General features: G+C 48.1%; 1 protein-coding gene across 1 annotated transcript; it reads right to left on the bottom strand.

Moving 5' to 3' along the window:
• Positions 1–852: 852 nt before the first annotated feature.
• On the bottom strand, positions 853–2,355 carry LOC123123598 (GATA transcription factor 15). Its single transcript, XM_044544134.1, has 3 exons — positions 1,957–2,355; positions 1,738–1,854; positions 853–1,632 (listed from the first exon to the last, which is right to left on the bottom strand). The coding sequence occupies exons 1-3, from the start codon at positions 1,975–1,977 to the stop codon at positions 1,282–1,284; spliced, it is 489 nt and encodes a 162-aa protein (XP_044400069.1). The 5' UTR covers positions 1,978–2,355; the 3' UTR covers positions 853–1,281.
• Between the last annotated feature and the right edge of the window lie 18,451 nt (positions 2,356–20,806).

The raw sequence follows: 20,806 nt of genomic DNA, 5'->3' as shown, positions 1-20,806 counted from the left end.
CGCAACAGCACCACTAACAAAACAAAACATGGTTTGTTTGGCACCCGAACGAACGAACGAATGACTTGTCACCATCCATCCAATGATCTTTTTTCTCCGGACGGGAGCACAACACAAACAAAACGGAACAAACCACCAACCAGGATCACAAGATACCCACAGCCAACAGCCAGGCAGGCCCGTCGCATGATTATCCATCCATCGCAACATCGAGTCGTCAGGCAGGGGCAGGCAGCGGCACACCTCTGGTCCGGGACGGACAAGATAAGAGATGCACGCAGCAATCACGGGATTCCCGGCCGTGTGGATGGGGGGCTCTGCACTGCGGGCACCCTCCCGAACAAGCAAATTCCATGCCGCCTTTCACCCCCTCCCCGCGGCCCGCCGGCCCGCTGGGTCACACATCGGGATACTACTACTCCAGTAGATAGGGTTTGGATTCCTCCACCCCACTCCACTCCTACCAGTGTCAGTGAGTGAGCAAGCGGGCTGAAAGCTGGTGACAGCAGCAGTGGAGTGCAGTGGAGCAGCAGAGGGTGAAAGAAAGACCGGGTGCTGACTTTTCCCTTTCGAGAAACCACCATGGACGGCGACCTCACTGCTTGCTTTTCCACCCGGAAAATACTACTATCACCGGAACGGAATGGAATGCTACTCATCCGGCCGCCAACCCCAGATCCCAGGCGGAAACACCACCCGTGCACCATCACATCAGATCAAACATCCATCAATGGCAGATCGATCACCTGGGATGAATTTCAGCTGCGAGGGAAGAAAAGGCGGGTGCTTGCACAGATCTGGAGCTGCTATCAAGCCCGCTTTCAGGTGAAAAAGAGAGTGCTTGCACAGATCTGGAGCCACAAAGATGGTTCATCATTCATAAAGCTCTCTCAATTCTTACACTGCAATGTTACACACTACCACTGATACTACTACTAGGATAACCGCTACTACTACTACTTGGGTAACATCACAGCTGCTACTAGGCAACAAGAAAGAACAAAGCCGCTAAGCTGGCACGAAGAACAGCAGCAGCTGCTGCAGCTGCATCATCGTTCATTCATTCATTATTGAAGAACTAATCAGCCGGAAAAACTACCAGGAAAGAACAAGGGGGAGCAGGCAGAGACGCCGCAACATCTCTGCCTGCATGCTTGCTTGCTAGACAAGCAGCAAGCGAGCAAATCACTCACACTCTGGATCTCCTCTCATCTCTCTTCTCTTCTCTTCTCCTCTCTCCGCTTGCTGCTAGCTAGCTAGGTGGGGCTGGGCCGGCCTGGATCAGCCGTAGATGACGCCGGAGGAGAGGGCCATGAGGAGGATGGCCGCCTTCTCCTCCTCGCCCAGCCGCGGCCTGCGCCGCATCCGCCGCCGCTGCTTCAGCACCACCTCCTTGCCAAACCCGACAACGCGGAGCTCCACCTCGCGCCCCCTCTTGGTCGTCGTCGTCTTCTTCTTGGGCTGCTGAGGCTGCTGCTGCTCCGGATCCGCGCTCTCGCCGCCGGCCTCCGAGCACGCCGCTGCCGCCGCAGGCGCGGCGGCCGCCGGCTGCCTCTTCTTGGGGGGGTCCTCGAGGCCCATCGCCTCCCTCCGCTTCTTCCTGTACCGGATCCCACACGCGTTGCACAGCGACTGGATCGAGGGAGACCATAAAAAACAGATCAGCCGCCGTAAATCACAGATCGGGAAAGAACAAAGGGGTTAGACAACAGATCGGGAGGGATCTGCGGCACTCACCATGGGTCCGGAGGGTCCGCCGCGCCAGAGCGGCGTCTTGGTGGTGTTGCAGGCGGTGCAGGCCTTGGGCTGGCTGCCGGCGGCCGGGCGCTCGCCGGGATCCAGCGATCCGTTCCCCTGCGAACAGACCGAGGCAAAACACGTCAGATCAACACCAAATCCCTGCCTCGCATCTACAGATCGGGCACGGAAAACACGCTCCGGATCGGATCGGCTCACCTTCTCGACCGAGGAGCTCATGTCCGGCGCCAGGATCGGCAGATCTGCGACAGGCACCCCCTCTGAGCTCCGGCGATCCGCGGGTCCGGCCACCGCACCCGCTCCTCGTCGCGGATCGGGGGATCGGGGGGCGTGGGTTTAGGGGTTTGGTGCCGGCCCGATCCGCTCCGCCGCCACAGATCTCTGCTACGGTGAGGAACCCACGGGCTATACTACGGCCAACCACCAGAGCGGAGCACTGGCTCGATCGATTGGTCGGCGGGAGTAGGGGTTTGGAGGAGGAGGAGGCGGCGGCGGGAAGGGGGAGGGAGGAGGGGAATGGATGAGGTGGTGGTGGGTCGGAGGGGGGAGGAGAGATAAAGGGCGGAGATTTGGATTTTGGATCTGAAAATGGGGGAGGGAAGAGGGGGGGGCCGTGGAGGGAAACGGAAAAGGGTGGAGGGAAATGAAACGGGGGCGGGGGTGGAATGTATGTATCGCCGCCGGCGTGCTTTGTCGAGTGATGAGTGTTTTGGGGTGATAGCCGCTACGGTTGGTCTGGGGCTTTTCGGCTGGCCGTGTAGGAGGAGGATTTAGGAAGGTTTTACAACACATGGATGGATGATGGTGGTGCACGTGAGCGTGTTTTTCTTTCTTTCTTTGTGGTTTGTGTTAACGGTATAGTGTGTGATGTCATCTGTGTGCCTGATGTACGAACAGAATAAAATATTTAAAAAAATCAAGGCTTATTGCGATTGTGCGTCGAAAGTACATAGCACCATAATAAACATAATAAAAATTATACATTGAGCTATCTGGACCACTGAACAACCAGTGCCGCTGGAGGCGCATCGTTGTTGTCACTCCTATACCGGAGCCGGTCTAACCTTGTCGATGACAGCTGGGTCTATGTGTTCAACAAGTTGCAGTGAATGCAAGGCTAAGAGGGTGTTTGGTTGGGATGTGAACTGTGCGGAAAAGCCTAAAACTGATGTGGGTTGTGAGCTGTGGGAAAGCTGATGTAGGCAGTGAGCCGTGGGAAAGCTGCGGTGAGCAGTATTGTCGTTTGGTAAACTGCATGTCCGAGTTGTGGCTTTCGAGTAAAATGTCTGAAATACCCTTGAGATGTTGAAACGGTGTTTACGTACTAATATAATGATAATAATCTGTTTTAGACATGTTTCGCTAATTTTTTAGCTATTGTACATATGTTGCACGTAATTAAAATGTGAGAATAGTAAACCGATAGAACTAGAAATATAACATTAATTCTTCATACACCATCCTAAGCACACATATATGCCAAAAGACTTGAATTGTTCATACATCACCATCCACATATCTATACCAAAAGGCACATCGTGGTGTCTCATACCTATAAAAGAAGACATTACTTGTTAATGCATCGTCAGTCATATCTATACCAGAAGACATCACTTGCTCTCCCATAAGATAGTTACCCGCCTCTCGCGGCAAACCAATAGTCAGCAATGTTATCACGAACATCAAGTGCCTTCATAGCTGATTTCTCCAACATTGCTCACAGACTGCCTGTCCACAAAAAACATCTGATTGCTGACTTCCTAGACTCCATAGCATAGTCTCCCTCTGAGTCACGTTTTGTAAATTCTTATGATCTTGTATAGACCCCCCCCCCCTCTTTTCCCCATGTAACATCTAAACTTTTTCTTTGATTAATATAATTTTGCAGTAGGAGCCTTTCCTACTGTCCAACCTTAAAAAAACGAACATCAAGTGAAGATGAGGCTCTACCACCTTGTAGTGGTACAGTCTGTCGCACCACATGTGGACTATAGTCCTCATCCGCGTCACACTTATCAACATGGAGCAAGGTATCCACTTCGGTTTGGATATCCCGAATAAGTAAGTGTGTTTTCTGTCTTTCTTTCTTTCTTTCTGTTTTGTGTTAACGGTATAGTGTGATGTCATCTGTGTGCCTGGTGTACGAAGAGCATAGAAAATTACAATGAGATATCTGGACCACTATTGCCGCCGGCGGACCGTTGTTGTCACTCCTGTACCGAAGTCGGTCTAACCTAGAGGAGGGTGAATGGGTACAACTAACAAAAATGATTCTTAGTAAGTTTGGTTGGGTTGTGAGTTGTGGGAAAGTTGTTGCGGGTTGTGGGATGTGAGTGGTGGGAAAGTTGTTGTCAGCAATGTTGTCGCTCGGTGAACTGACTATGTGAGCTGTGGCTTCCCAGTAAAATGTCTGAGATATCCGTGGGATGTTCAGATGTGTTTAGGTACTAATGTAATGGTAATAAATTTTTTAGACATGTTTTGCTAATTTTTGAGTTGTTGTACGTATGCTGGAGGTAATTAAAATGTGATGATTGTGGGCCAACGGAACTACAAATATAATGGTAGTTCTTCATACATCATCATGAACACACATATATACCAAAGAGACTTAAATTGTGCACACATCACCAGTCACATATCTATACCAAAGGACACCTCTTGATGTCCCATATCTATGCCAAAAGGCATTGCTTGTTCATGCATCGTCAATCACATCTATACCAAAAAGACATCACTTGCTCTCCTATAAGTTAGTTACCCTCCTCTCGTGACAAATATGTAGTCGGTAATGTTATCACGAACATCGTTCATGTTTACCGCATCAAGTGAAGATGAGGCGGTATCGCCTTATAGTGGTATAGTCTGCCACACCACATATGGTTGTCCTCATCTGCATCACATTTAACAGTACGGAGTCGGTGTCAAAACCGGCAGACCTCAGGGTAGGGGGTCCCGAGCTGTGGATTCTCGGAGCAATGGTAACAGGAACGAAGGGGACGATGTTTTACCCAGGTTCGGGCCCTCTTATGGAGGTAAAACCCTATGTCATGCTCTTGTTTATATTGATGGAGTATCAAGTACAAAGTTGATCTACCTCGAGATCGTATGTTGTGGTCAAAACCCTAATGCTATGATGGATGAATATCATAATGATCTATCGACTAGCCCAGCCTCGGCTTATATAATGTACCAGAGGCCTAGGATAACAAGAGTCCTAGTCGAATACGTCAGTGGAGAGGAGTACTTGTCTTGATCACCAAGTCTTGTGGAATCTTCCTCATGTATGTCATCGACTGCCCGAAGTAGCCCATTAGTGAACCGCCATGGGGGTCCTCAGCCCGATCCACCTGGTCGGGAGACGACGTGGTGGGTACCCCTAGTCTAGGACACCGTCAGTAGCCCCCTGAACCGGTCTTCAAGTTAGGGACGCTCCTCGATTCTTCCGAACTGTTCTTCATCTTCAGTCATCGGTCTTGAAAAATGGTTTAACAAATATTCCCATCCTTGATCTTGAGGATTGCCGAGCTAAATCTGAAGTGTTCACACGTCAGGCATCCCAGGTGCCCTTTAAGTCTTCGGCCTTCATCAATGCCTCGTTATTTCTATGCCATACCTCGGGTTTGATGTGTTTCCCGTGCGGCGGTGTCCTTTGGTGTCTGAGCTCCAACGCCGGACTGCATCCAAAGCTCCAACGTCGAGCTGCATCCCAGCTCCAACGCCGGACTTTATCCGAGCTCTAACGCATGACTATATCCGAGCTCCAACGCCGGACTGCATTCAAGGTGTCTTTTTGCAGCCGAGCTCCAACGCCGGACTGTTTCCGAGGTGCCATAGATCACCTTGGTTCAAAAAAGCTGAAGGAGTTTAGCCGAGCTTAATGCCGGAAATGCCCTCTACGGAGCCAGCCACTTGCATCCGAGCTTTATGCCGATTGCAGAACTTCTTCCGATGTATCCTTTTGCAGCCGAGCTCCAATGTTGGTCTGCATCCGAACTATCATAGACTACCTCAGTCTTGAAAAAGTTGAAAGAATTCAACCAAGCTTAATTCGGAAACGCCCTCTAGGGAGCTAACCACTTGCCTCTGAGCTTTACGTCGGACTGCTTCCGAAGTGGTGCACCACCTCAGGCGTGGGCTGATTGTTTGCGAATTTTATTTCCGATTGGTGCAATCTATTTGCTAACAAGGTGTATAGCCGGTAGCCCTCAAGGTGCGGGTCGGCCTAAAATATGAGATGCATCTGAAGGAAAACATGAAACCGTTGATCCCAGTAGCCCCTAAAGCTCAGGTTGATTCGCGAAATTGGCCTGAGGATCAACTCCTAGCTCGGCAACATACGTAGGAATAGAAACGCAGTGTAATACATTAGAGGAGATACTGATCGGCGGACAGGCCCTTGAGAGAGGGTTTTGAGAATTCGTCGTAATATATTAGCTTAATGATGGATAAGTCCCAGATGGTACCTATTATTGTCCGAAGACGCGTTTGCCCATAGCTCGGTCAAGCCTAACACTTGGCACTTTGAATTTTCTGCATTGAATAGGCAATGCAATAGCCCCCAAGCCACTGGTCGGGTGGCAACACCAGATCATGGGATCAATGTGCCCCTATAATATTTGTAAATGATAAGCGTGAAGCCTAGTAGCCCCCGAGCCTTAATGTGGGCACGGGCGGCCGAATTAAGGATCGATATCCGTTTGACAGAAAATTTTGTTGTGTTTAACACAAACTTCTCGGAAAGAGAATAAAGATCTCTTGAAGGAGCTAGAGCTAGCGAAAGCCGAGCTTGGCAAGGTCGGCCCCAAGGGGCTTAATAGATGGAAAATCAATGCCAATACAGAATTATGAGAGCATTATGTCAGCTACTCGGTTGTCGCAGCGAGGTTGTGTCCTTGACTCTTTAAAAGATGGTTGTAGTAAATTGACTTACTCACAATTTATATGTAATGATTCTATGTATATATCCAAGTACGTTACATCATTAATGCTCGGATCCGCATTGTACAAAACTATGTTGACCGACCATCGGCTTCAACCTCCTCGGCCAGTAGCCGGGGAGTGTTTGTTTCACTTTATAAAGCCTTTATGAGGGCAAAGATTTACGGTAAACAAGGCAATCCGACCATACGGTTTTATAAACAAAGGTACACGGAGAGATATGTTATATTACTTTTTAACGTAAGAAACATCTTCCGGGGAAAATAGTTTCTTTATAAGTTCCTTTTCCCAGGCTAACATGTTGATCATGATCGTGAAACCTCAACTCCGATCAATGTGGGAGGAAATATTGAGGATTTAGTTTGGGGAAAGTTCTCGAACTCTGTGGTCTTAATGAACCTAATTTTTCACTTCCGTCGTTGTCGACCAATTATATTCTTAAGATGGCTAGCTTTCGGCTTCACCCAGTCTGAGGTACTAGTCCGGATGACCCGGAAGTAACAATCACAGAGGTGCTCCCTTTACCCCCTAGCCGAACAATCGGGAAAGTATGGTGTAAACACAGGAGCCAGGCAACGCAGCTTGGCCAAAATCTTTAGTCGAATTGATGTATATTTATGGCTTATAACGATAATTACGAAAGGCAACGCTTGTATGTTGAATACAAATGTTGATGATATATGTTTCTTTTGACTCCGTTGCGATCATTTATCATTTGTAAGTGGCCCATCGTCGGCTTCTACCCCTTTGAAGATGCTACGTAGGGTGTTTCCGCAGTAACAAGATAACCCTTAGCCGACGTCTTGGTGCCCGGAGGCGGTTGCATTAGCGGAAAAGAGGCAATCAAATATGCAGGCTTTATAACTTTCACTTAGTCATAGGAGCTTAAAGTTGGGAGGCCAGTTACTAGCCCCCGATTAGTGTTCGACGTAAGCCGAGGTCATTCCATTAACACTATGACCAATTTTATGAAAGGCTCGTCGTTTAACATGGGGTAACCTCTATCGATCTATAGTTTGACACAGTCATCAGATCGCTGACCAGTTTACACCCATTGTGACAGTCAGTTTTCGGCTTCTCCACTTAGGTGCTTAACCATTTGAGCTGGAAGCACAATCGTAGTGGTTCTCCCTTTGCACACCTAGCCGAACAAAGCGGAACGTAGGAGGCAAGCACATGAGCTGGGCAACCCAACTATTGACCAAAGACACAATTCGAAACTGATGCATACAAAGCAATATCTGAGAACGTTTTGCCGAGGACTCCTCTGAGTACCACGGCTTTTGGTGAGTTCGGCACTAGTTGTAGCCCCCCCCGCCCCGTTGATATTGCCGACGCTTTTAAAAGTGTCCGGTGTTGCACTGCGAGACTTATGCTGGAGACACACAAGTAGGCTGAAAGTGCCATAAGATGATAAAACCAAAAAACTTTAGTAAAAACTTTACGTCCGAACTAAATCAATTTTTTTGTGCCAATCAGAAATTGGTCTTAATATGATCTCGTGCTTTGACATGACATATCCGATCTCTATACTCCAAGTAGGCCAGCCTTCGGCTTCAACCTCCCTATCCCGAAGGCGGAATGCTTCTCAAAGGCCAGTTTAGCGAACTAAACTTGAGCGGCTTTAGAGAGAAACCAGGCTATCCAGCTATTGACCACACACTCGAGTCGAGAAAGGAGTGGCAGAAAAAGACTTTACAACGACTAAGAAGAAATAATTTATTATAAAATGACTCATATAAATTTAAAAGCCCTAGTTAACCTAGGAAAAGAAGTGTTTTTTTACAAACAATGTTTTTAACAAATAAATTTTAACATAAATATAATGCTTGGTCGAACCGAACAAAAAAAAATTAAGAACTGAGGAAATTTGGGCATGAAAGCGACTTAGCTGGTTAGTGTGCTCCGTGTTGATGAAGAGGTCCAGGCTTGTGGCGGGACGAAAACGTAGTCCTCGGCCTGGCCGAGGTCCCAGCCCCCAAGCCCGAGGTGATCGAGCGAAGAGCTCGGCTTGACGAAGTGGCGATGCAACATGGTCGACATGGCGAGGCAAAGCCCCTGGTCCAGCCGAGGTGACGAAGCTGGTCGGCTGGTGATGCCGAACTCCTCGGAGTAGGTTGGTGAAGAGATGACGAATCCCCCGGTCTAGCCGAGGTGATGAAGTTGTTCGCTGGCGATGCCAAACTCCCCGGAGTAGGTTGATGAAGAGATGACGAAGCCCTCGGTCTAGCCGAGGTGGCAGAGCGCGGGTCGGTAAGGCGACGTTGCAGCCCCCATGCCAGCCGAGGAGTCGAAGCAGGTCGGCATGGTGGACATTGGCTTGAAGAAGCAACGACGCGTGAAGGAAAATATGCCCTAGAGGCAATAATAAAGTTGTTATTTATATTTCCTTATATCATGATAAATGTTTATTATTCATGCTAGAATTGTATTAACGGAAACTTAGTACATGTGTGAATACATAGACAAACAGAGTGTCACTAGTATGCCTCTACTTGACTAGCTCGTTGAATCAAAGATGGTTAAGTTTCCTAGCCATAGACATGAGTTGTCATTTGATTAACGGGATCACATCATTAGAGAATGATGTGATTGACTTGACCCATTCCGTTAGCTTAGCACTTGATCATTTAGTATGTTGTTATTGCTTTCTTCATGACTTATACATGTTCCTATGACTATGAGATTATGCAACTCCCGAATACCGGAGGAACACTTTGTGTGCTACCAAACGTCACAACGTAACTGGATGATTATAAAGGTGCTCTACAGGTGTCTCCGATGGTACTTGTTGAGCTGGCATAGATCGAGATTAGGATTTGTCACTCCGGTTGTCGGAGAGGTATCTCTGGGCCCTCTCGGTAATGCACATCACTATAAGCCTTGCAAGCAATGTGACTAATGAGTTATTTGCGGAATGATGCATTACGGAACGAGTAAAGAGACTTGCCGGTAACGAGATTGAACTAGGTATTGAGATACCGATGACAAAGGGAACAACGTATGTTGTTATGCGGTTTGACCGATAAAGATCTTCGTAGAATATGTAGGAGCCAATATGAGCATCCAGGTTTCGCTATTGGTTATTGACCGGAGACGTGTCTCGGTCATGTCTACATAGTTCTCGAACCCGTAGGGTCCGCACGCTTAACGTTTGGTGACGATCGGTATTATGAGTTTATGTGATTTGATGTACCGAAGGTTGTTCGGAGTCCCGGATGAGATCATGGACATGACGAGGAGTCTCGAAATGGTCGAGACGTAAAGATAGATATATTGGAAGGCTATATTCGGACATCGGAAAAGTTCCGAGTGGTTCGGGCATTTTTCTGGAGTACCGGGAGGTTACCGGAACCCCGCGGGAGAAGTTATGGGCCTTATGGGCCATAAGAAGGAAGCACACCAGCCCACAAGGGGCTGGTGCGCCCCCCTTGGGAGGAGGCCGAATTGGAATAGGTTTGGGGGGGCCCTTTCCTTCTCTCCTACTCTCCTTCCCTTCCTCTCATACTCCAACTAGGGAAGGGGGAATCCTACTCCCGGTAGGAGTAGGACTCCCCTAGGGCGCGCCATAGAGAGGGCCGGCCCCTCCCCTCCTCCAGTCCTTTATATAAGGGGAAGGGGGCACCCCATAGACACACAAGTTGATCATTGATCTTTTAGCCGTGTGCGGTGCCCCCCTCCACCATAATCCACCTCGGTCATATCGTCGTAGTGCTTAGGCGAAGCCCTGCGCCGGTAGCTTCATCATCACCGTCATCACGCCATCGTGCTGACGAAGCTCTTCCCCGACACTCTACTAGATCGTGAGTTCATGAGACGTCACCGAGCCGAACGTGTGCAGATCGCGGAGGTGTCGTACCTTCGGTGCTAGGATCGGTCGATCGTGAAGACGTACGACTACATCAACCGCGTTGTCATAACGCTTCTACTTACGGTCTACGAGGGTACATGGACAATACTCTCCCCTCTCGTTGCTATGCATCACCATGATCTTGCGTGTGCGTAGGAATTTTTTTGAAATTACTACGTTCCCCAACAGTGGCATCCGAGCCAGGTTTATGCCTAGATGTTATATGCACGAGTAGAACACAAGTGAGTTGTGGGCGATACTAGTCATACTTCTTACCAGCATGTCATACTTTGATTCGGCGGTATTATTGGATGAAGCGGCCCGAACCGACATTACGCGTACGCTTACGCGAGACTGGTTCTACCGACGTGCTTTGCACACAGGTGGCTGGCGGGTGTCAGTTTCTCCAACTTTAGTTGAATCGAGTGTGGCTACGCCCGGTCCTTGTTGAAGGTTCAAACAGCACATACTTGACGAAATATCATTGTGGTTTTGATGCGTAGGTAAGAACGGTTCTTGCTCAGCCCGTAGCAGCCACGTAAAACTTGCAACAACAAAGTAGAGGACGTCTAACTTGTTTTTGCATGGCATGTTCTGATGTGATATGGTCAAGACATGATGCTAAATTTTATTGTATGAGGTGATCATGTTTTGTAACAAAGTTACTGGCAACTGGCAGGAGCCATATGGTTGTCGCTTTATTGTATGAAATGCAATCGCCATGCAATTGCTTTACTTTATCACTAAGCGGTAGCGATAGTCGTAGAAGCAATAGTTGGCGAGACGACAACGATGCTACGATGGAGATCAAGGTGTCGCGCCGGTGACGATGGTGATCATGACGGTGCTTTGGAGATGGAGATCAAAGGCACAAGATGATGATGGCCATATCATATCACTTATATTGATTGCATGTGATGTTTATCCTTTATGCATCTTATTTTGCTTAGTTTGGCGGTAGCATTATAAGATGATCTCTCACTAAATTTCAAGGTATAAGTGTTCTCCCTGAGTATGCACCGTTGCGACAATTCGTCATGCCGAGACACAACGTGATGACCGGGTGTGATAAGCTCTACGTTCACATACAACGGGTGCAAGCCAGCTTTGCACACGCAGAATACTCGGGTTAAACTTGACGAGCCTAGCATATGTAGATATGGCCTCGGAACACTGGAGACCGAAAGGTCGAGCGTGAATCATATAGTAGATATGATCAACATAGTGATGTTCACCATTGAAAACTACTCCATCTCACGTGATGATCGGACATGGTTTAGTTGATATGGATCACGTGATCACTTAGATGATTAGAGGGATGTCTATCTAAGTGGGAGTTCTTAAGTAATATGATTAATTGAACTTTAAATTTATCATGAACTTAGTCCTGATAGTATTTGCATATCTATGTTGTAGATCAATAGCTCGCGTTTAGCTCCCCTATTTTATTTTTGATATGCTCCTAGAGAAAACTAAGTTGAAAGATGTTAGTAGCAATGATGCGGATTGGATCAGTGGTCTGAGGATTATCCTCATTGCTGCACAGAAGAATTATGTCCTTGATGCGCCGCTAGGTGACATACCTATTGCAGGAGCAGATGCAGATGTTATGAACGTTTGACAAGCTCGGTATGATGCTTACTTGATAGTTTAGTGCACCATGCTTTACAGCTTAGAATCGGGGCTTCAAAGACGTTTTGAACGCCACGGAGCATATGAGATGTTCCAAGAGTTGAAATTAGTATTTCAGACTCGTGCCCATGTCGAAAGGATAATAGCTCAGCTAGTGAGCATGTGCTCGGAATGTCTGAGTACTACAATCACTTGAATCAAGTGGGAGTTAATCTTCCAGATAAGATAGTGATTGACAGAGTTCTCTAGTCATTATCACAAAGTTACTAGAACTTCGTGATGAACTATAATATGCAAGGGATAACAGAAACGATTCCCAAGCTCTTCGTGATGCTGAAATCGACGAAGGTAGAAATCAAGAAAAGCATCAAGTCTTGATTGTTGACAAGACCACTAGTTTCAAGAAAAGGGCAAAGGGAAGAAGGGGAACTTCAAGAAGAACGGCAAGCAGATTGCTGCTCAAGTGAAGAAGCCCAAGTCTAGACCTAAGCCTGAGACTAAGTGCTTCTACTGCAAAGGGACTCGTCACTGGAAGCGGAACTGCCCCAAGTATTTGGCGGATAAGAAGGATGGCAAAGTGAACAAAGGTATATTTGATATACAGATTATTGATGTGTATTTTACTAGTGTTCATAGTAACCCCTCGGTATTTGATACTGGTTCAGTTGCTAAGAGTAGTAACTCGAAACGGGAGTTGCAGAATGAACAGAGACTAGTTAAGGGTGAAGTGACGATGTGTGTTGGAAGTGGTTCCAAGATTGATATGATCATCATCGCACACTCCCTATACTTTCGGGATTAGTGTTGAACCTAAATAAATGTTATTTGGTGTTTGCGTTAAGCATGAATATGATTTGATCATGTTTATTGCAATACGTTTATTCATTTAAAGTCCGAGAATAATTGTTGTTCTGTTTACATGAATAAAACCTTCGATGGTCATACACTCAAAATAAATGGTTTACCGAATCTCGATTGTGTTGATACACATATTCATAATATTGATGCCAAAAGATGCAAAGTTGATAATGATAGTGCAACATATTTGTGGCATTGCCGTTTAGGTCATATTGGTGTAAAGCGCATGAAGAAACTCCATGCTGACGGACTTTTGGAATCACTTGATTATGAATCACTTGATGCCTGCGAACCATGCCTCATGGGCAAGATGACTAAGACTCCGTTCTCCGGAACAATGGAGTGAGCAACAGACTTGTTGGAAATAATACATTCTGATGTATGCGGTCCGATGAGTGTTGATGCTCACGGCGGGCATCATTGTTTTCTGACCTTCACAGATGATTTGAGCAGATATGTGTACATCTACTTGATGAAACACAAGTCTGAAACACTTGAAAAGTTCAAAGATTTTCAGAGTGAAGTAGAGAATCATCGTAACAAGAAAATAAAGTTTCTACGATTTGATTGCAGAGGCAAATATTTGAGTTACGAGTTTGGCCTTCAATTAAAACAATGTGGAATAGTTTCACAAACTCATGCCACCTGGAACACCACATCATAATGGTGTGTCCGAACGTCATAACCGTACTTTATTGGATATAGTGCAATCTATGATGTCTCTTACCGATTTACCACTATCGTTTTTGGGGTTATGCATTAGAGACAGCTACATTCACGTTAAATAGGGCACCGTCTAAATCCGTTGAGATGACACCGTATGAACTATGGTTTGGCAAGAAACCTAAGCTGTCGTTTCTTAAAGTTTGAGGTTGCAATGCTTATGTGAAAAAGTTTCAACCTGATAAGGTCGAACCCAAATCGGAGAAGTGCGTCTTCATATGATACCCAAAAGAAAATGTTGGGTACACCTTCTATCACAGATCCGAAGGCAAGATCTTTGTTGCTAAGAATGGATCCTTTCTAGAGAAGGAGTTTCTCTCGAAAGAAGTGAGTGGGAGGAAAGTAGAACTTGATGAGTTAACTGTACCTGCTCCCTTATTGGAAAGTAGTTCATCGCAGAAAGCAGTTCTTGTGACTCCTACACCAATTAGTGAGGAAGCTAATGATGATGATCATATAACTTCAGATCAAGTTACTACTGAACCTCGTAGGTCAACCAGAGTAAGATCCGCACCAGAGTGGTACGGTAATCCTATTTTGGAGGTCATGTTACTTGACCATGACGAACCTACGAACTATGAGGAAGCGATGATGAGCCCAGATTCCGCGAAATGGCTTGAGGCCATGAAATCTGAGATGGGATCCATGTATGAGAACAAAGTATGGACTTTGGTTGACTTGCCCGATGATCGGCAAGTGTCAGTGTCAAAACCGGCGGATCTCGGGTAGGGGGTCCCGAACTGTGCATCTAGGATCGATGGTAACGGGAGACGGGGGACACAATGTTTACCCAGGTTTGGGCCCTCTCTATGGAGGTAATACCCTACTTCCTGCTTGATTGATCTTGATGAATATGAGTGTTACAAGAGTTGATCTACCACGAGATCGTAATGGCTAAACCCTAGAAGTCTAGCCTATGAGTATATGGTAATGAACCCGTCCTATCCGGACTATGCTCTCCGGTTTATATAGACACCGGAGAGATCTAGGGTTACATGAGGTCAGTTACATGAGAGGGAATCTTCATAGTCGGTCGCCTAGCTTGCCTTCCACGCCAAGGAAAGTCCAATCCGGACACGGGTATAGTCTTTGGTCTTCGTGTCTTCACAGCCCATCAGTCCGGCCCAACAGATAACAGTCCAGACGCCCGAGGACGCCTTAGTCCAGGACTCCCTCAGTAGCCCTCGAACCAGGCTTCAATGACGAGGTGTTCGGCATTCGGATTATCTTCGGCATTGCAAGGCGGGTTCCCTTCTCCAAGCAATGTATTCGGTTGTTGACTCCATATTGTTCCCCTCGGCTTCTGCGCGCTAATAACTTCGTCTTCCACGTGTCGAGTGAATGCGGAAAGTCAGGGTATTTTTACAAATAACACCCCGCCCACACAAGGCAGAACGCCTATTTAATGAAACCGGATCTTAGATCCAGGCGATACCATGCCGAGAAAATCCCCAGAAACTGCCAGGAGAAGCCATTCCAACATGCCTAGCATTCCCAGTTCTTCCTCCCGCTCAAGCCCAAAGAGAAGCAAGTGGGAGAAGTGTTCTGTTACTAATAGTCAGCTGGCAAAGCTGCAAACGCAGGGATTTCTTCCTCCCGCAGATCTGGTCCCTGTCCGAGGAGGGTCGGTCTCCTTCAATGGCGTGACTCAGTCGGAGGATTTCCCCAACCCATCCGGAAGGGAGCGAGTGTGCTTCGTCCCCTATCTGCTGAGGGGCGTCGGATTTCCCGTCCATCCGTTCCTCCGAGGGCTTTTGGAATATTACGGCCTCCAGCTGCACAACTTCACTCCCGCCTCCTGCACATCGCCGGTTATGTTGCTTTATGCGAGCTATTCCTGGGTGTTGAAGCCCATTTCGAACTGTGGAGAAAGTTGTTCTGTCTTGTCCCACGTAACCATGAGGGGTCAATATTTGAAGTGGGCGGGGCCGAAGTGTGGCGAATCGCCGATACCAGATACCCGTCTCGCACACCAAGGAGGGCATCTGAAGAGTGGCTTTCCGAGTGCTTCTACCTCGAGGATGTTGCGCTTCCCGACCCAGTTCGAAAGGGTCTCCCTGAATTTGCAAGCGTTTCGCTAAAGAAACGCCACAGTTGGCGCCCCCGGAGCCTTGAGGAGGGTGACAGTGCGGAGATTCGTCAACTCTTGGGCGAGGTAAAGACACTCGCCCAGTCCGGATTAACAATGGTTGAGGTAATGTCGACCTCCATAATGCGAGGGGTTCAGCCGCTTCAATACAGAGGGCTCCCAATGTGGCACTACAATGGGGAGGACGACGCCTCCCGCTGTGGTTGAAAAGGTCCGGGCACCCCCGCCACTCTGGCCAAAATGTTGGCCGAGCTGTTCAAAGGGGAGGAAGAGGAATTTCTTCGAATCAATCACAGAGAGGGATATTCTATGTATAATCCTCCCAGTTGGGTAAGTCCCAATCCTTCTGTTTTGCTTCCCGGATTACCTTTGACAAATTTCTAATCCGTTTATAACAGCACTGGCGAAGAATCACTGAGGGGTTTTACAGCCCCGCCCCACAGCCTGAGGACCACAACCGGGAGCTGGATCCCGGGTATGAAGAAGATCCGGATATATCCGTGGTACTCGCAGAAGGGGTGTTTTACCAGACGAGCTACGATGGCACGGAAGTGGCCATTATCGCTGATTACCCTGGTCTTCTTCCAGCTTCCCACGTAAGTCGTTTGAGAAAAAACCTCTCTCGAAAGAGCTTCCTCGCACTGCTTCACCCATTGCACTGTCTCGTGCTCCACAGGGGAGGCGTTAGGCGTGTTACACTACTCCAGGGGCGGCTCCAAAGAGAGCGGCTCCGGCGCCTAGGAAGGCCTCTAAAAGGAAGGTCGGTGAAGTCATGACCGGTCCCTCATCAAAGAGGTAAAGATTTGAAGGTATACTTCAACAGTCACATCCAACTGTAACTTGTATGCTTGTTTGACACCAGGAAAAAGGTTCACCGGACTAAATCCAAGGGTCCGGCCAGCCGTACTCCCCACGCCCGGGATTTAGACCCCGTTGGAAAGGCGGGAGCCAACATAGGAACAGTGCCGGACTGTCCTTCGGCCGAGGGTTTGGAGAATATGTCCGTCACCAACTCGGAAGTCGAGAGCGCCATGAATCATCGGTGCTGCAGGGCTGTTTTACGAGACCCTGAGTTTTTGGAAGAGGCATTCAATGCCTTCAACTCGGCCGATGCATATATCCGAACTGCTCGAAACGGGCTTAGTAGAGCCACGAAGCAGTATTTAACAGATGTGCAGGTAAGTTTTCTTTGTCCGAATAAGATAACCATATGCCAGTAGCCCCCGGGACTGAAAGCAGTTGGTACAACTGACTCAAGGACCGTTGTATTGCCAGGTTCTTACAGAGAAGAACGACCTGCTAGCCCAAGAGCTGGAACAGTGTCGGGCGCAGTTAAATGCTGCTACCACCGAACTGGAAAATTTGAAGAAGTTGTCTACTGGTAACGTTCCCCTCTAGTGAGGAATAGTGAATGTATACCAGCTGTGCTTAATACTGCCACTGATCGCGTAATAGGGTCACCTGATCAATTTAAGAAGGAGTTGAAGATCGCCCAAGAGGGAGAAAAAGAGGCGAAGAGGCAACACGCCGCAGGCGAGCATGTGCTGACCCGCGTCAGGGACGAGAAAAACAAGCTGCATGACTCCAACACTAAGTTGGGTGAAGAATTGAAGGATGTGCGGGCCCAGCTATCCGACTCCGTAAAGGAGAACAAGAAACTGCGGGGAGGCATGTTCAGTATGTTTCCGAATTTGTTTATTTTTAGTGGTTCGGAGAGAAATGAAACTGATATAGCCATGCTTGCAGGTATATTGACGGGCCGTCCTGAAGAGGAGGTGTTTGGATCATCGAGTGATCTGCTGCTTAAGCTATCACAGGTGCACGAACAGGCGAGGCTGGCGATGTGGAGTGTTGCCAAGGCTCTATGGCCCTCCGCCTCCCCTCCAGGAAGTATGGAGGAGCTTGTAGAGCGGTTCAAAGGAGCGCGGCGGCGTATCCGGCTATGGAAGATATTGGCCTGCCGAGAGGGTGCGCGAGAGGCATGGGCCATGGTAAAGACTCGGTATACCAAGCTTGATCCTAATCACATGGCGCGTGTCGGACCGGTAGGGCCGAATGGGGAAGAAATTCCCGTTAGTTTAGTATATGACCAAGTAGAGGTGGCCGCCAAATATTCCCAACAGGATTGTAAGTTAAATCGCCTGTTGGACGGTATAGAGGAGGAAGTGTTTGAGTCCAAGTGACTATGTACTTTCCTCATCGTGTGGAATTCTAGCTGAATTGTATATCATTTGTCATGGCAGACCTTTTTGCTTCAACCTCTGGACTCAAGGGTACGTAGTGTTTCCGGATACCCTCACGGCCGAATAGGCCGGGGCATGCCTGGAAAACTAGGCATAGGGGTCATAATTGCTTGAGCAGACAAGTTGTATTCTGCTAGTTATGTTATATTACATTTGATTCGTAAGAAACATCTTCCAGAGAGAATAGTTCCGTTAAGGGTTCCTTTCCCTGGGTGTGCATGCATTAGTAGACATGTCCGAATTGTGATGTGAAAATCACAGTATGTATAGCTTCTGGGGATTCACAATAGAGTGAGTGCAAAAGAGACCTTTCATCCACCGACCGAATATTCCCTTAAGAACGCTAGCTTTCGGCTTCACCCAGTCTGAGGTACACATCCGGATGACCCGACAGTAACAATCGCAGAGGTGCTCCCTTTACCACCTAGCCGAACAATAGGGAACGTAGGGGTAAGCACAGGAGCCAGGCAACCCAGCTTGGCCAAAACTTAAGTCATATCGATGCATATAATGGCGAAGAAAAGACATGCGGGAAAACACGCATGTGTGATGAGCTTGATGCTCGGAAAATATTAACAAGCTTCTGTTAGAGAAGCCCCCAGGTATAATGAGCGTACATATGTAAAGATGTGTACGTCAACAGTGTTCGGTCAAAGCCGAATGAGTGCTTTAAAGCGAAAAATTGTGTAAAAGGGGGAAAGAGTAATGGAAACTATAGGGGAGAAGGAGACTAACAAAGAGTTCGGCGCTAGGCATAGAACCTTCGGAGTCTGGCCGCGTTCCAAGGGTTTGGCTCGAGGCGATTGTCTGAGGCGTCACGAAGACGGTATGCTCCTCCGGTGAGAACTTCGTCGATTATGAAGGGACCCTCCCATTTGGGCTTGAGCTTGTCCTTTTTCTTCTCCGGTAAGCGTAGAACGAGTTCGCCAACATTGTAGGTCTTGGCCCGTACCTCTTTGCTTTGATATCTTCGAGCCTGCTGTTGATAAAATGCTGAACGGGCTTTGGCGATGTCGCGCTCTTCCTCCAGGGCATCTAGGTTGTCCTGCCAATCCAACTCAGCCTCTTTCTCCTCGTACATACGCAATCGAGGTGAGTTGTGTATAATATCGCAGGGCAGCACGGCCTCTGCGCCATACACCATGAAAAAAGGTGTGTATCCGGTAGTACGGTTGGGCGTGGTCCGCAGCCCCTAGAGTACGGAGTCGAGTTCCTCGACCCAATGTTTGTCTGATTCTTTTAAAGAACGCACTAGTCTGGGTTTGATGCCGCTCATAATAAGACCATTGGCTCGCTCGACTTGACCGTTTGTTTGTGGGTGGTAGATAGAGGAGTAATCGAGCTTAATGCCCAGATTAGCACACCAGGTTTTCACCTCATCGGTTGTGAAATTCGAACCATTATCGGTGATGATGTTGTGCGTTATACCGTAACGGTGTACCACATCAGATATAAATGCAATCACTGGTCCGGACTCGGCCGTTTTAACCGGTTTAGCCTCTATCCACTTGGTGAATTTGTCCACCATGACCAACAGATATTTTTTCTTATGGCTTCCCCCTTTAAGGGGTCCGACCATGTCCAAGCCCCAGACCGCAAAGGGCCATGTAATGGGGATTGTTTGTAGGGCGGTTGGGGGCATATGGCTTTGGTTGGCGAAGAGTTGGCATCGGACACAGCGTTGGACGAGGTCCTGTGTGTCTGCCCGGGCCGTGGGCCAGTAAAATCCTGTACGGAAGGCCTTGCTGACAAGTGCCCGGGCTGCGGCGTGATGTCCGCCGAGACCGGCGTGGATTTCTGCCAAAAGTTGCCGCCCCTCCTCCTCGGAGATACACCTTTGAAGGACTCCGGTAGTGCTTTTCTTGTAGAGCTCTCCTTCGTGAACTTTATAGGCTTTCGAACGCCGGACTATGCGGCGAGCCTCGTTTTGATCTTCTGGGAGCTCCTTCCTATTAAGGTAGGCCAAGAATGGTTCGGTCCACGGGCAATTACTGCCATGATGAGGTGGGCCGATGGTGTTACTTCGGTGGTTGAGCCTTGATATGTCTCCAACGTATCTATAATTTATGAAGTATTCATGCTATTATATTATCCATCTTGGATGTTTTATGGGATTTACTATGCACTTTTATATTACTTTTGGGACTAACCTATTGACCCAAAGCCCAGTGCCAGTTCCTGTTTTTCCCTTGTTTCAGTGTTTCGCAGAAAAGGAATATCAAACGGAGTCCAAACGGAATGAAACCTTCGGAAAAGTTATTTTTGGAAAGAAAGCAATACGGGAGACTTGGAGTGCACGTCAGGGGGTCAACGAGGAGAGCACGAGGCAGGGGGCGCCCACCCCCCTGGGCGTGCCCTCCACCCTCGTGGGCCCCTCGTGGCTCCCCTTACCGACTTCTTTCGCCTATATATCTCCATATACCCTAAAACCATCGGAGAACATAATAGATCGGGAGTTCCGCCGCCGCAAGCCTCTGTAGCCACCGAAACCCAATCGGGACCCTGTTCCGGCACCCTGCCGGAGGGGGGATCCATCACCGGTGGCCATCTTCATCACCCCGACGCTCTCCATGACGAGGAGGGAGTAGTTCACCCTCGGGGTTGAGGGTATGTACCAGTAGCTATGTGTTTGATCTCTCTCTCTCGTGTTCTTGATTTGGCACGATCTTGATGTATCGCGAGCTTTGCTATTATAGTTGGATCTTATGTTTC

The sequence above is a fragment of the Triticum aestivum genome, chromosome 5D (genome assembly GCF_018294505.1).
Source record: "Triticum aestivum cultivar Chinese Spring chromosome 5D, IWGSC CS RefSeq v2.1, whole genome shotgun sequence".
Classification (NCBI taxonomy): domain Eukaryota; kingdom Viridiplantae; phylum Streptophyta; class Magnoliopsida; order Poales; family Poaceae; genus Triticum; species Triticum aestivum.
This window is presented reverse-complemented; position numbering and strand designations above follow the sequence as displayed.